This window comes from Cavia porcellus, unplaced genomic scaffold, assembly GCF_034190915.1.
Source record: "Cavia porcellus strain 051 isolate PalLab524CR breed Dunkin Hartley unplaced genomic scaffold, mCavPor4.1 scaffold_33, whole genome shotgun sequence".
Classification (NCBI taxonomy): Eukaryota; Metazoa; Chordata; class Mammalia; order Rodentia; family Caviidae; genus Cavia; species Cavia porcellus.
This window is the reverse complement of record NW_026947516.1, coordinates 28,110,398-28,126,338: the sequence shown is the minus strand read 5'-3', so window position 1 is coordinate 28,126,338 and position 15,941 is coordinate 28,110,398. Positions and strand designations below refer to the sequence as shown.

General features: G+C 38.3%; 1 protein-coding gene across 1 annotated transcript; it reads right to left on the bottom strand.

The window, feature by feature from the left end:
* Positions 1-6,140: 6,140 nt before the first annotated feature.
* Positions 6,141-12,454, bottom strand: LOC100727566 (melanoma-associated antigen B5-like). The gene is made up of 3 exons (XM_063242914.1): positions 12,315-12,454; positions 9,097-10,154; positions 6,141-6,241 (listed from the first exon to the last, which is right to left on the bottom strand). Exons 1-3 carry the CDS (start codon positions 12,452-12,454, stop codon positions 6,141-6,143), a joined length of 1,299 nt encoding a protein of 432 aa, XP_063098984.1.
* Between the last annotated feature and the right edge of the window lie 3,487 nt (positions 12,455-15,941).

Here is a 15,941-nt window from a genome sequence, read left to right as displayed (position 1 = left end):
TTATTCAATATTTTCATGGTTGTCCAAGATTAAGGTCTCTTTGCAAATAATTTAAATTTGTTTACTCTAATACTTCACACTTACTGTAATTATCTCATTGCAGAATACTATCAAATTTTCTCTCCTAACACTTATAATATTGCAGTCATGCATTTTAGATATTTGTAAGGTATAATGAGTGAATAGATTCTCTCATTCATTTTTGTGAAGAAACCATTGTATCACATAGCAGTTATGAGAAATAATTCAAGATTATGAAAATTTAGTTTCCTTAGTTCTGTAAAATTTTTCCTGTCTTCATTTAACCTTGGGGTTTTGCCTTACATCATTTTGCTTCTCTCAGAATATTTTTTTTACCATTTATCCTTCTGTTTAGCAGTTAAACAATGTGTTTCATATTGGCACAAATATGTAAGCATATAATGTGCTTGGATCATTTTCATCTCAGTCCTCTGGCTTTTCTTCCCTCTGCACTCTTGTTCTTGATCTACGTCCTAGCAGTCTTTGATGATATGCTATGTCATTTTCTCAACTTTGCTTGTGGTAAGACGCCATCTATGAGAACACCTATGTGATATTTGTTATTATGAGTATGAAATATTTTACTTCATTTGATGATTTCCAGTGGCATCCCTCTTTCTTCAAATGACATGATTTAATTCTTCTAATTGATAAATAACACTCCATTGTGAATGTGTGTCACAGTCTCTTTACCCATTTTGTGTTTATGGGCATATAGACTGAGCTATAACTTAGCTGTTGTACATTGGTGTTCAGTAAGAATGGGCATACAGATATCTCTAATGTACGCTGATCTAAACTTTCAGCATTATATCAAGGAATAGGACAGCTGGATCAAATAGTCTCTCTGATTTTAGTTTTTTAAAGAACACTGTCCTGATTTTCGTAGTGGTTGTACTCACTCTCCTATCCATTACGAGTTTAGAACAGCTCCACCTCCCCTACATCTTAGCTAGCATTGTCTCCCTATGTTCAATACACCATTTGGCTGGTGTGAGATGAAATCTCAGTGCAGGTTCGATTTGCATTCCTCTGGTGGATACAAAGCTAAATAATTTTCTGTGTATTTGGAGGCTGTGTTCTTTCTTTTGAGAAATGGGTGAGTGAACAGGTTCATTTATTACTTGTGCTATTTGTTTCTGGTAGTTAAGCTTTGTCACTGCGACAGAATTTTATTGTGCAGGCTATCTACTGTTTTTCTTGTTTCCTTTGCCGTGCTGAAGCTTTGAATTTGGTGCAATCCCATTTGTCATTGTTCTTATGGCCCACTCTACTGATGTCCCCTGCAGGGAGTCACTGGTAGTGTTTGTATTCTGAAGAATTTCTCCTAAGCTGTCTTCCAGCATTCTCAAAGTGTCTTGTATTATATTTAATTGTTCCATGCATTGTGATATGAGTTTTCTGCAGTATGAAAGATTGGGAACTAGCTTCAATTTTCTGCATATTCATAAACCACTTTACCTTTGACATTTTGTTAAACAACTTGCTCTTTATTCAACATATGTTTTTGGTCTCTTTATCAAGAATAAGATTCTTTTATTTGCATAGTTTTTCTTCTATATGCCCTATGCTCTGATATTGACTTATTTGTATGTTTTTCTTCCAGTGTCAGGATATCTTTTTTACTAAAACATTGTAATGTATTTTGATGTACATTGTTCTAATATGTACATCACTGACTTTCTTGCTCCAAATTGAATTGGCTATTTTGGGACTTTTTTGTTTCCATTCAAATTTTAGAGATTTTTAGCTCCTGCGAAAATGTCATTGGTAATTTGATGGTGATTGTAGTGAAACTCTACATTGCTTTCAGCGATACGATGAATTGAACATTTTTAGTTCTGCTGATGCATGGTCCTTGGATGTCTTTTCATCTTCTAGTGTCTCCTTCAAATTCTTATGTTTGAGGAACTGCGCCTCCTTCATTATGTTGTTTTCTGTGCATTTCTATTTTTAAAGCTATTAGTGATGAAATTCACCTCTAGATTAATTTCCCAGGAGGTTTGTTTTGGATTAAAAACCTATTGATTTTCATATTGTGGTTGCACATCCTGTCACTAAGTAGAATTTATTTACTCAAATTAAAAAAATTGTTATTGGAGTTTTAGGGTCTTCTAAGTATAGGGTCATGTTGTCTACAAATAGGGATACTTTGACATTTCTTTGTCCACTTTATGTCTTTTTAATTCTTGAAAGGCATATCGAGTCCAAAATTTTTCCTTGCTTCTCTAGGAAACTTTAGTTTCCCATTCTCTCTTTTACTTTTTTTTTTTTTATACAAGAGATCAAAGACATGACATCATTCATGGCAGGCAGACACTGCGTTTAAGCTCTATCTCTGACACTTCACATTTACTTTGAAGAATAATTTTGCTTATTACAGAATCATAGGTAACTGGGATTTTACAAAAATATTCTGCATATATAACACACTTCTATGTTTTTCTCCTCACTGTTCACATTATGTGTTTTACCATGTTGTCTTTCTATTTTTTAAACTCTATATATGTGTATATTCTCCATTTTTAAGTGTGCCTTTTGTTGATTTCAAAAATTGCCTTCTGGTGATTATGATTTGTCTCTTCCCACCTTAAGTAAGAGTAGGCCTGTGATTTGATATTCAGAAATAGATTATGACCTACTTGATATATTGCTCATCTCATTATTGTATATGCCAAAGAAAGATGATACTCCTCTGAAATCCACTTTATAAATGAAGCTCAATCTAAGAGATACAATAAAGGAAATAAGGCACTATATCTGTCTCAGGTGGGAAATGGATCAAGAGCCAGATGGAAAGAGGAGTGAAGGCAAAGAAAGGAGATGAAAAAGGGTACAGTGATGTATCGCTAACACACAGCAACTCCACACTAGGAATGCAAACATCACATACTGCACACATGCACTAATAAAATAAATCAATAAATAAATAAAAACTGAAGTACAGTATATAAGACACCATTTCATTGAACACAGACTTTTCCTCTACTGTTTTTATTGACAATGACATTATTTGTATTTCAAATATTCTTTCTAAGATCATAGAAAAAAAGGCAACATATAGTTACTGCTCAAAAGTTCCAGTAAAATAGTTAGAGACAACAAGACTACACTTTGGAAGTCACTTTCCTTGTCCCTGAGACCTAATACCACGCAGTTAGTTAATGCAGGAAATTGTGTTTTGCTTCGTGTTTCAGTCCACAGTCAACTGAACCCAACACTGTGCCCCATGACAAAGTAAACAGCAGAGGACAGCTGCTCAAAAATATATGGAAGACAGGAAATCGAGTGAGGGAAGGGAAGAGCCCAAGAGACAGTAAATCCTCCCAGTTAATCTGCCAGAGCCCTGCACCTTCCAAACAGGCCCTATATGCTAACAGCAAGTCAGCTCCAATGCTTAACAATGTCACCACCAGCAAATACTCCACCTAGGATCACAAGGGTCTTTGCAGTAGCATCTACCAACACATAACAGAAAAAACCCGAGAGTCAAAAAATGAAATTGGATTTCTGTAAAGGAGACCTCAGTTCTTCCAACCTGGGTCTGCTAGGTGCTTTGTGATTTGTACTTTTATATATTTGATCATAATGACCCCAAAATACTTTAGCAGCTAAGTATCATTATAAAACTCAAAATCTATAGATCTGAAGTCAGATCTCAGCTAAAACAAAATGCTGCATGCTAGTGACTCAGGGCTGCACAGGACAGGGAATCCAACTTAGAAAGGAGCACATAGACTAGACTCTCCCTCACCTATTTGCCATGACCCATTAATTCCTGGAGTGCACCCCATGCTGTCCTGTCACCTAGAGGGTAGTTATTAATCGTGTTGCCTTTCTATGAGGTAAGAATTCAGAGTTTCAGTTGGGAATGCAGTTGGGAATCCAGAGGAAAGGCTCTATCCAACACAAAGTTCTCTCCCCATCATTCAATTTAAATAAGGTCTTCATAGTGATATAGAAACATTCAATAGCCCCTGAAGGTGTTTTTATTCAAAGACTGAGTTGTAAGTCATACAGACCCTAATCTTGGAGTGTGAAATGGATAGTGTTACGGAAAACACTTAAACATCGCTAGTAACTCACCTTATCTGTAATGATGCAGGTTGAATGCATTTTTACCCAACAATAGAGTTTTAGTTCCTGGAAAGCATAATTTCATAGTGCAAGAGAAAAATATGTCTGGAAACACTTGTACGTCAAGGACATGCCACATCTGGAAAGAGTTGATGATGACGACAGTCTCCACAGAAAGTACTGATTCCATGGAGTGTTTGGAGAGCAAGCTGAAGAAAGCCCCCTATACTTCCAGGCAGGCCAGAGCACTGGAGCTCAGTGTCACATATATAGTAGGTAAGAGTGCATGTGCGGGGTGTTAGCCAGACTCTGCCTGCCTTTTGAAGTCACCTTAACTGCACTTTTTTCTCTTTCGCCTATGTTTATGGTTGGAATGTGAAAAATCATTTTTCGTACTGTGGAAACACAAATTTTCTGGTAAGTGAAGCCTAGAAATTGGTCCCTTGGGTTGCTCCCCTACACAATCAACGTCATTAAGAAGCTACCTTACACTTGGTGCCATAGTATTTCTGATTAATCAGATGGGCTCTTTCTTGACTACCTCAGGCCTTGTGCAACCTGAAAAAAATGTATGCTGCTATCAGTTAAAAATTTGAGATTCTTAATTATTTCATTCCACACAGTTTTTTTCAGAAATTTAAATATGGTTATGACAAATGTAAATCCTCTGTTAGGGCAGTAATTCTGCATTGTGTTGTTTTGTTTCCTTTATTTACCTAGTAAAATTGTGTTTCTATAAACATATAACACTGGGGTATGATGTTTTCAGTTCTTCAGTGAAAATGCCCGAAAGTGGAGTAGCTAGGTCAAGTGGGACTTCCAATTCCACCTTTTTGAGGGAATTCCAGACAAATTTCCACAGTGGTTGCAGCAGTCCTCATGCCCACCAATAGTGCAGAAGTGTGCCTTATTCACCACAGCCTCGCCAACATTTGTTATTTGAGCTTTTCTTGATCTTGGCCATTCTTTCTGGATTGAGATAGAATATCAGTGTGATTTTAATATGTATTTCTCTAATGACCCATGATTCTGAGTATTTTTTCCATGTATTTTTTTTTTCTGTTTGTATTTCTTCATCTGAGAAGTGTGTATTCATTTCATATGCCCATTTTTGAATTGGGTCTTTGAAAGTTGGGTATCTATTTTTTTTTTTATTCTTTATATATTTTAGATAGAATTCCCATGTATGAGGGATACTTGACTAAGACTTTTCCCAATTTGTGGGTTTTATTTTCAATATTTTGAAGATCTCAATTCACAGGCAAACACAGTTCAGTAAGAGGAGATCTCAGATTAATTCTGGGAAGAGTTTCCTGTGCATTTTATTTTTTTTTAAGAATTCTCTCCCTATCCCTATGCCTTCAACAACTCTATCTACTTTGTCTTCCAGCAAATTTAGTGTTTGTGTTTTAATTCTTTGATCTTTGATCCATTGTATTGTTTTATAACTCATGCCATTATCCTAGAAGTTAAGCATTTAAAGATGAAATAAAAAGTATATCTTCTTAGATAGCAGGGTTAACAGAAACATTCATATCTCTTTAGGTAGACATATATACAGAAATCAGAAAGATTTCTTGTCTTTTCTCTTGGGTTGTGTCTTAAGATATTTGATTCATGATGAAAAAAAAATCTGAGACATCCATGCAAGAACCTTAGGCCTCCTACTTAAGGATAGCCTTGTGACTGCCGTATAAATCCATAAACTCCAAGAGTTCTGCAAAATGACAGACACACTCAACTTGAGAATATGTTTAAACTGTTTAATAAAAATCATATCTATAATATTATAAGAAAAGGAGAATAATAGAGGAAATAAAGAAGGAAAAAACAGAGAAGAAGTGATCTCCACTCTGCCTCATGAGAAAGAACATAAAGATGTCTTGCATCCAGGCTGGAGAACCTGGTGCCTTGTTCTAAACAGAGAGAGGCCATAGGAATTGTCATTACACTGAGAGCAGAATGTATCCTTCTGAGCAGGATGCAGAGAAGATCTGGGCATCACGTCAAGTTCCAGGGCAGAAGTTTTCAGCAGAAAACCCTCAAGGGAAAAGGGCTCCTGTCCTCGAAAGGACTCTGTTTGCATGAAACATCACCACAGGAGCAATGTCAGGTTCAGGGAACACTGGGTAGAAGTAACAGGCTGAATAGAATAAAGGTCAAGAAAAATTGCCATTCTTTTCTTATTTACATAATATTGATTTTTCTGTTTGTTTTCCTTTGACTACACATGCTTTTATATTTACTGAGATCCATTTCATAATACTGAGAAGAAAATGAATTAAAGGAGAGCTCTGCATCAGGAGGCATTCGTGCAACAATACAGGTTGAACAAAATTAGAGACTGTCTCCAATTCTGTCTCCTACCATTTGTGTTAACTTACAATAATTTTAAATTGATCGTTTGTCCTGCAAATTTAGGGAGCCATAGCTTGTAATGACACGTGTTCCATGTACACTATACAGCAAGAAATGTAGAAAAGACTTCCGAGAGTTAGAGACTGATGGAAGTTAATACTATTTTGATTCCAGATAAAACTATGCAGCATCGGGGGCTCTTAATTTCTAAACTCAAGTATTTCTAATACAGAAGCCATACTATCACATAAAGAAAAGAGAGAAGCCTAAAGCAATCGCACCTACCGAGTATGCACGTTTCAGTGTACAGTTGTCTTCTCAATCTGGTTGCAACTCAGCCCCCAAGAATTGTTGTCAAGACACAAGTTCTTTAAACCCTCCCTGTTGACCTTACCAAAAAAACCCTCTATTCTATATTTATTTTTATGTATAAACTCGACAAAATCTTTCATTTAGGGTCTGGAAAATCCTATGCAAGGCAACCTAATGAAAAGGCCCTTTCAGTGAAGGGGCATCTAGTTCTCCCTCTTCAAGAAAAATGCTGCAACATAAAGGATGTGCAGGCTCTGGGTTACACTCCCAGTTCTGAGTGATGAAATGTGCCTGAGCAGCGGCTTTGGTACAGCTCACCTGAAGGGACTGCTTCCTTCTTTTCCCTGAAATGCTTGGAAAAAATGTTCAAATAACACCTGGTGAAGCCAATGCATTCAGCATCAATGAGACAGATGGACAAAACAGAGTCCAAGACACCCTTGCTTTCCTGCTCAGGTACAGGTTTGCTTCTTCTTTACCCACCATGCTAAGGTTACTCCCAGCAGTTTTCTGCAATAATCAGAATGGTTCTGTAATTTCACCATCTCTGTCCAAATCCATATGCTAAAGAATTCAGCCTCATTTTGTGGTATCTGAAGCTGCAACTTTTGGGAATTGGATGTTGGTTTATAAATGTGTTCCCATACTGAGATTTTTTATTCCTGACAGGCGAAGCAACCTCTTTTACTCTCTCTCCCTCACTCTCTTCCTCTCTGCGTCTCTCCCCGGCTCTCATTCTTTCTCCTCCCTGGCATTTTATCTTTACTACTTCCTACTGTTATGTCACCTTTCTCTGCCTCTCAGCTTCCGTTTCCCACTCTCTGGCTTTTCCAATCCTCTTCTGCATCTTTTACCTACAACATTGCCTGCTTCCCTTTGCCCTTCCTCATTTCTTTCCGCTTCTCTGTCCCTCCCTCCCACAATCCTCCATACTCATGTTAGGAAACAAAATGAAGGATATCGTTCCATTCTCTTTTTCCATAATTCGTCGAATATCACTCCTTTCCTGTGACATCTATGAATATCATAGGCTAAAGCTCTAATAACAAATACGGGAGTTTTTGAAGGTAAGTATTTTGTGGGAATGGGTGAGGATGCATATTTTTATGTGTACCTTAGTTACATGTGCAAAAGGTTAGTCTAATCCCCTACCATTCTGGTTTCAGTTCTGCTTTCAAAAATTCTGAACAAAGAAGCTAATACTTCTTTATTTTACCATCCTGAAGCTAAGACTTCTTTATTTCCCCATCCTAGTACTCCATACATCATCACAAAATTTCTGTGCCTGATAATAAATGCTGAATAACTCTCAGGACATATAAAATGCTTCATAAAAATTTTATTTTAACATTCTAGAACAAGATAGAACCACAAATAAAACATTCAGTTATTTAAAACAACAAAGAGAAAATTCTCTAAGAGAATTCAAGAATTTATCATGCTTCAAATTTTTGCTCTACTGTATTACACTGCATACGGTAGGGTTCTATAACACTTCCAAGAAAATTTCCTATTCTAATGTTCTGTTTCATAAACAAGAAATGTAAGAAACCTCACTCTAAGAATCCCCGAGTACAGTGTTTTATCACACTTGACTAAACCGATTTACAGGAACTGGCTTCACAATGCTGACTCACAACATGAATGTCACGACATTAACTTCACATCCATCTTTAGCCTACCCCAAAATTAAATGAAAATTATACAGAGGCAAAAATCTGCGATTTCCAAAGTTCCACACTGCTTCCTTAGGAAATGTCATGTCACTTTTCTCAAGGACACCCTCATCTCAATTACTGCTTTTATGTAAATAAATGTCAAAAAGGAATTTCAACAAATTTCCTACTATATTCGGGAATGCAGGCTCAAATTTTTAAGTAGCGGAGACTGGATCTTCATCATGTGAGTACAAGTGGAATAACACATAGCTTGGCATAGGGAATACAATCAATTATATGTGCTAAAATACACTCAAGAGCTATGAGGGGAAACTGATAGAGACTTAAGCACAACTTTCAGGAATGCACAAAGAAACATTTTAAAGCATTGACTTATACAAAGGAATACAGATTTTCTCCATTGCATATCCCACTACTGGTGGGCTTTCTAACTTCTGCAGGAAAACTGCGCATATTAAATTCTCCTTTCTAAAACAAAACGACCTGAACATTCAGGCATGGATGGGCTTGGCAGGAGCAGTAGGATGCATGGCTGCTGCAATTGCCCTACGTTTACCAGAAGAGACACGATTGGTAGAAAGCCAGGCTTGAAATTTCTCTATTTCTTCTCTACCAAGGTCTTCAAAAAGAAATGAGAAGTAGGTAGGACAGATCTTTTTGATGCTGGTGAAATATTTCATGATTTTTTCTTTGCTGGTCGCGGCTTGGGCTTGAGGACCCCACGTAAACTCATGGCATGGAGGAATACTGCCAGGCACCTGCTGGTACTCCAGGTATTTTAGTCTCACAAAATCATTGGTGAGAAGCCGCTTGGTATTTCCAAAAAAGATGTGCTTCTTGCCGGGATACACTTGTATCTTTTTCAGGAATTTCCAGATGTCTTCTTCAGAAGCACGGTGATCTTTCATGAGGATCACAGCAAGGATTTTCATCAGCAGCCCAGTCTTAGGGTAGCCCCTGCCAGGGTGAATCCTCCCATTGTTGGGGAGACTCAGCATGCTGAAAAGGTTGTAGGAGTGACGGGTAGAATCCACTACTTTCACTTCAACTGCAAAGATCATCTCTAGGTGCTCACGGGCACTCTTGAAAATCTGAGGTAATTCATGTCTGTATTTTTGGTCCACCGACATCATCATCTGTAACCAGGTAATGGGCTGCTTCGAATTAAATCTGTTGAGTATGAACCACTCCAACTTCTCAATAGGGCACCGGGGGTTATCAGACACATAGTCACTGCAGTGACTGGCCCTAAAAAGGCACTCCTCATACTTACAACTGGAACCGGGATCAGAATTGACAACAGAGCCATTAGCAGAGAGAGCACCAGCAGATGGTGATTTCCTCCCAGGTGTCAGGGGAGGGCTACAAGAAGCAGCACCTGTTGGGCTCTGGACAAAAGAAGACCCCTTTTCCTCTTCTGGTTTTTCTCCGCTTGCAGCTTTGGCTTCTACTTCTGTTGCCTCTGCTTTAGCTGCTGGTGCAGGTGTTGCTGTTTCTGGTACTGCTGCAGCTGCGGCTTCTACTTCAGCAGCAGCTCCTTCTGCTGTGGGTGCTACTGCCTCCTGGGCCACCTCAACACCCTGCTTGCCACGTCCGGCCTGTGGGCATTTCTTATTAGCATGACGTTTGCTCTTGTGATGACGAGGCATGGTGAATCTGCTTGGGCCCAAGGAGGAGTGTGAGGAGGAAGGCTTATGCTGCAGGCTCCTGGAGGAGGGAAAACAAGATTGTGTGAGTACCTTCACAGAGATCTCACCTAGTTTTAACCCAAGCTTCTTCTAGTTTGCTGTGATAATGGTGCACTATGGACAGTGGACATGCATTAGGAAATGTGTCCTTCTACAGGTAGACAGAGTGAGTTGTGGGCCACACTGTAACGACCCTTTTATTGGTGTCCTGGAATGGTAAAAGGATGCCATATGTCAGTCCTGTGTTTGTGGTGTTGAGTCTTTGTTTGCTATTACAGTGATCACTAACAACAGGGGTCTTTATATCTCAATTTTGCTTCTCAGAAGTTGATTTCTCAACCTCCAAAAAGTAACATTCTGTATCCCTCAGTCCATGGGGAAAGAGTGGAAGAGATTGTATGGCAATCATCATGTGACGGGCTCTGCCCCACGGAGAGTTATGCACAGCCAGCCCTCTGTCTCATGGGCTACTAAGGTATGCAGGTATGCACTTCTCATCCAGAGAAATCTACTCATCTCCAGAGACTCCGTTACTCTGTCTGCTATATGGTACTCAAATCCTCACAGTGAATCATGAGTCTCAGATTTCCTATGAAACAGTGACACAGAGAAGCAGCCTGAGATGCTTTCCTTGGACATGGAATGCTCAATGTATGGATCAGGTTTCCATTCCCTGATGCCCACTCAATCAAGAGCTGTCCTTTATCCACTTATTTGACCTCTGAAACCTTTATTTACCTGTTCAATTTGTGGTGCTGCTGCCCTCACTCAGACTCTCTGGGAATGTGTGACAATCACCTTACCTTCTTATATTCTCCCACTGTGCATAAGAAAACATGATTCTATTTTTACTAGTTTCTTCCCAAATCACACTATCCATTGATATATTGGGTCCTATTTATTGGTTCAGGTTCTCACACTGGTGACACTATGTAATGTTTACATGTATGTGTCAGGTTTACTTCTCCTGTTGAGTATGGTCTCCCCTTACATCCATTTATCTAAAAAAGTTTCAAGTTTTCATTATTCATGTGTGAGTAGTACTTCAGTACATATCCATTCTTTAATTGATTCATTTTTTCTTGCTTCTCAGATTTAGCTATTATAAAACTGTGAAGATGAGGCAAAGGGAAATGTAATAAATTCATAAAAGAAATATTGTGCATATACAAGCTTTTAAGGTATTTACACTGCTAGTTTGTCTTACAATGATGAAAAGAAAGGTTTAAGCTTGTATTATTTGAACAAGACATGATGCCTATACTATGACTTAGGAAAAAGCTGTGATGAAAACTACACCAAGTATTAATTATAATTTCTCTCCTATTATCTTGCATTCAAATGCTGTTTTCCTTTTTTGTTCTTTTCGAATTAATAAGAGTAAATGTGGTTTTGTATCCAGTGGAATACTACATTCCCATGAACTCGGATTAACCTTTTTTGGTCAAATATATATATACCTTCAAGAGTATAGTAATTTTGGTCTTTTTGAGAGAGAATCTCACTATTCAGTACAGGCTGGCATTGGGCTCACTTTGTAGCCCTGGCTTCTCTTGAAAGTGCGGGAATCCTCCTGCCTCAGCCTCCTGAGTACTCAGATTACAGGATTGCGCCCCCAAACCCCACTCCAGAGTGTAATTTTGATTGAAGGAAACCACACACCTGATTTTAAACATGTGTATAAAAGAAGAAAAAACTGATGATTTTGTGGTACCGACATAGTTTTTTTTTTTTTTTTTTTTTTTTTTTTTTTTTTTTTTCTCTAAGTCTCAGAGTATTCTTAACTTCTAGGAATTGTTAGAAATGTTATTATATATTTTAAGTCATGCTCTTTAGACAAAATCCCTCCCCACAATTATCAACACTCCCTACTCCATCTCATGGAGAAAATTAGTGCTATTCATAAGCCTATTCCTCATTCCAGATTGCCATCAGCCATGGGTTTCCTAGACTTCACATAGGGTGCTCAGGGTGACTCCTGAATACCTAGAAATCTCCCTCATGCTGACTTGAAGCTCCTAGGCTCACACTGAGCTCCCCACAGCCCTATTACCCTCTTTGCAGCAAACAGACTGATGGTCCCACTAGGGTCCCCAATAACTGACACAGGACAAACCGTGCTCGTCAGTCTTGCCAGAGCCGCAATCTCCTGAGCACTGCCTGGTGCTCCCGTGCTCACGATTCCTTGATTGCAAGATGGTGTTTGCTGTGTTGACCCCGCCCTGACCCTCGCTGCGAGGTTTTCTGCTCTTGGATCACGCGAGACCCCAGCTCACACGTGGCGCCCTCCATTTTGACCGCGTGCCGCTCCAGCGCCATAATGGTCTTCTTGGTCCCTAAGTCTAGGTTACATGGCCTTCGGAGTTAGCGAAGGCCTCCTTTCCTTCTCCTGCATGAAAATACCCACTGGTCTTTACCCAGGCAGTCCTCAGACCTCAGACGGGCAAATACCAGCCTGTCTCAGCCAACCTGTGCTCTTGACCCCCCCCCCCCCGAACTCCCGAGAAAACACCGAGGCTTTGTGAGGCAGGGTCCACACCCCCTTCCCAAGCTGGTGTTTCTCCCCTCTCCGGACAGGTTCTCACCTCACTCAACCACAGCCTGGGTCCTTTTGCTGACTTTCGCTGGGCTGGCAGCAGTGGGCGCAGGCCCCCACTTGTCAAGGTCCGCAAAAGAGAGCGAGTTCTAGCGCCTCCCCTATTTAAGGATCTGTAGAGGCTGACTGCAAGGACAGTTACTCTGGCGCCCCCTCTGTGAGGGAGTGGAGAGCTCCCTCAATCTCACAGCCCATTGGAAAGAGATGCTGTCTCGGAGTTTCTGGCCCCTCCCTCTGCCACGCCTCCTTAATTAGGGTGGACCCACACTATGGAGACCTTCCTTGCAGTTTGTGGTCCTGAGCCCCATCAGCCTGTGAAAGGAAAACTCTGTCTTAACTCCTAAAGTACTGTGTTGGATTTTCTCAAGTCAGTGGTTTTCAAACTCTCCATCCACTCACATTAATCAAGGGATTTCGTGAAAATACTGCATTCCTCTAAATTCTCCCGTATTGCCTCTTTTAGGATATTAGGACACTGACTCTTTATCTCATGTTTCATATTATATAGGAAAGCTGATAACAATTTTGTGTATTTAGTATAGGTTGTGTTTGTCCGAGAAAACTTGCACTAATCTTTACTTCTAATTATCACCAGCGTCAATGTTTAAATTAATTCTGTTCTAGAAACTTTATCTCCTAGTGTAATTGTCTCTGATGGGTCATTTGAGGACAACACTATCTTTTAAGAATGACTTGCCTTGCTAAAGTAGATGGTCATATTATTAGCAAATGTTTTTCCTTTTCTGTCTGCACTTAAATCTGATATTTTAACATGATTTACTCTTAAAATTGATAGCAATATTATGCTTAGAACGTTTTTTAAATAATGTAACAAAACTAATTATATATATTTGTGTTTTATATTCCATGTAATATTTATTCATCTATGTTTATGCATATATTTTGTAGTATTAATTAAGAAAGTGAATGGAGCTATTCAGTGTCAAATTCCTATTATAATTGTATATATATATAAATATTGCAGGATATATATCTACAGTTATAAAATTTTGTTATATATATTTATATGTATGTATTTGCGAGTAGTAAATCATAAGATAAAGATACGCTCCTTATTTTCAATTAAAAATATGGGGTGTTGTAAACTGTTGTTAAATTTTCTTTATGGAACCTTCTTAGCTCTGACACTTACCCCCTTGAGAATATGAAAATATTAATAGTTGTTTCTCAGTCCATTTTAGTTGATCATCCTATATGTGCACTGATTATTCTTGTCATTTGAAATGTTAAAATCCTTCCACTTACAATGCCTGTGTTATGAAGTGGAATGTTTGATAACTGCTTATCTTTGGATGAAATCTTGAGAGACCATCCAAGGTAATACAACTTCTGAGTTTATCAGAAACCAGAAGGGAATTTTCTCTCCCTCCAACCTATGAGGACACAGCAAGAAGATATTTGTTTCCAGTGCACACCTCCTGATATCTTGATCTTGAAATTCTCAAGTCTAGAATTATCAGAAATAAATTGTTTTTGCTTAGCTACCCAATGTACTAAATTGTCTTTTTTTTTTTTTTTTTGGTACCAGGGTTCGAACTCGCAACCTAGTGCTTACCAGTCTAGCATTATTGCCACTTAGCTAAATCCCTCCCCTAGACTGTCTTTTAGAAGCAGAAAATAAATCAAACCAATTTTGTAAGCCATTAAAATGATACATATGTATATAAATGTATATATATGAACATATCGTGATGACTGACAAGCATTCAGTGTTTAATTAAATATATTTACACTGCTAGTTATAGAGACAATTCCAACCTTCTCTATAGTTACTTTTTTAATTCAGGTTGCATAAAAGAAAATTACATACATTCAAAGAAACTTAGTCTGCCAACAATCTGCTTTAGTAAATAAAATTAATATTTTTCATAAAGAATATGCCATTTAGTTTGGATTTTGTGTGTTCATTGCTCCTGGATACAAATCAAAGCTTCTAGAATGTCATCAAGGAACAACTCTTTAGTGCCAACAGCACATCTTTCCTAGCTGCCTCTAGTTTCATTCATTTCTTCCCCCAAATAAATGAATGAAACTACCTTCAAATTTTCAAATTACCCTTCCCAACCTAGTTAGTATGTACAGTGATTTTTTTTTTTTTTTTTTTTACATTTCAAGGCTAAATGTGGCAATGCATGGCTTTTGGTACCATTTGAATAAATTCAGCTTTATGTACACTGGCAGTTCCCATAACCCAAGAAGTCATGCCCGGATAGCACGGGAAGTGGGGGGGGGGGGGGCGAGGATAATGGTGTTGTACAGGATAGTAGAGAGGTTGAATGGCTTGACATTTGGGAATTGTTTTTTACAATGCATGTCATAGTGAACGTCCACAAACCATAAGGACCAAATGTCTCTGGGAAACAGCTGTAATCTGAACTAAAGTTTATGGAAGGTTCGGGGGGAAAAAGAAGGGGGTTTTCTGGCATACCTTGTGGAAGTTTCAACCACAATTTCATCAGACTGGTACTGTATTCAGTGGCATTTTATTTAAAAATACATTTGCACTAAATCCCATTATGATTCTACCTAATACAATATGAAGTGTTCACACTTACAAGAAGGAAGTAGGATGAAGAATGAGAAATAAGAGTAAGAGCATGCGCACACACACAGGAAAAATCAGGTAAAGAGTACATGAGAAGATTGCACATGCAAACAAACTACTGATATCTCAATGGAAACCCATCATGCCTAAACCTGATAACAGAACTGTAGTCTCTGACACTGTGAGAATCTCAATTTCTAGTTTTGAGGTGCCTCAGACTACAGAATTTTTAAAATATTGCTAACAAAGTACTATATAGTCCTGATATGAAATTTCTTCTGGTTTAACAGTGATCAAAAATACATTAAAAGGGGCTGGGGATTTAGCTCAGCGGCATAAGCGCCTGCTTTGTAAGCAGGCAGTCGTGAGTTCGATCCCTGGTACCGATAAAAATGAAAAAGACAAAAAAAAATACATTAAAAGTGCATTTCTTAAAACATACTATGTACATTAATGAGGGAAGAATTTTACTATATGTTCATTTGGATCCAAAATTGACACTTGCACTGAGCATAAATTTGTCACATATAGTCAGGTATTCACATCTAGTTTGAAAAACACAGCTTTGTGTTGCACTCAGATCAGAAAATAAAAATTATTTATGGGAGACAAAAGATTAGACCTAGAAAGAGAAATAATATCTC

Bases quoted from the DNA above. Each gene is read 5' to 3' on its own strand.
- LOC100727566 (XM_063242914.1), bottom strand. From the start codon at position 12,454: ATGGCGCTGGAGCGGCACGCGGTCAAAATGGAGGGCGCCACGTGTGAG. The intron at 10,155-12,314 runs GTGAGCACGGGA...TCCCTCCTCCAG, and splicing joins CATCTTGCAATCAAGGAATC to GAGCCTGCAGCATAAGCCTT. The intron at 6,242-9,096 runs GTCCTACCTACT...TATTCTATTCAG, and splicing joins CACCAGCATCAAAAAGATCT to CCTGTTACTTCTACCCAGTG.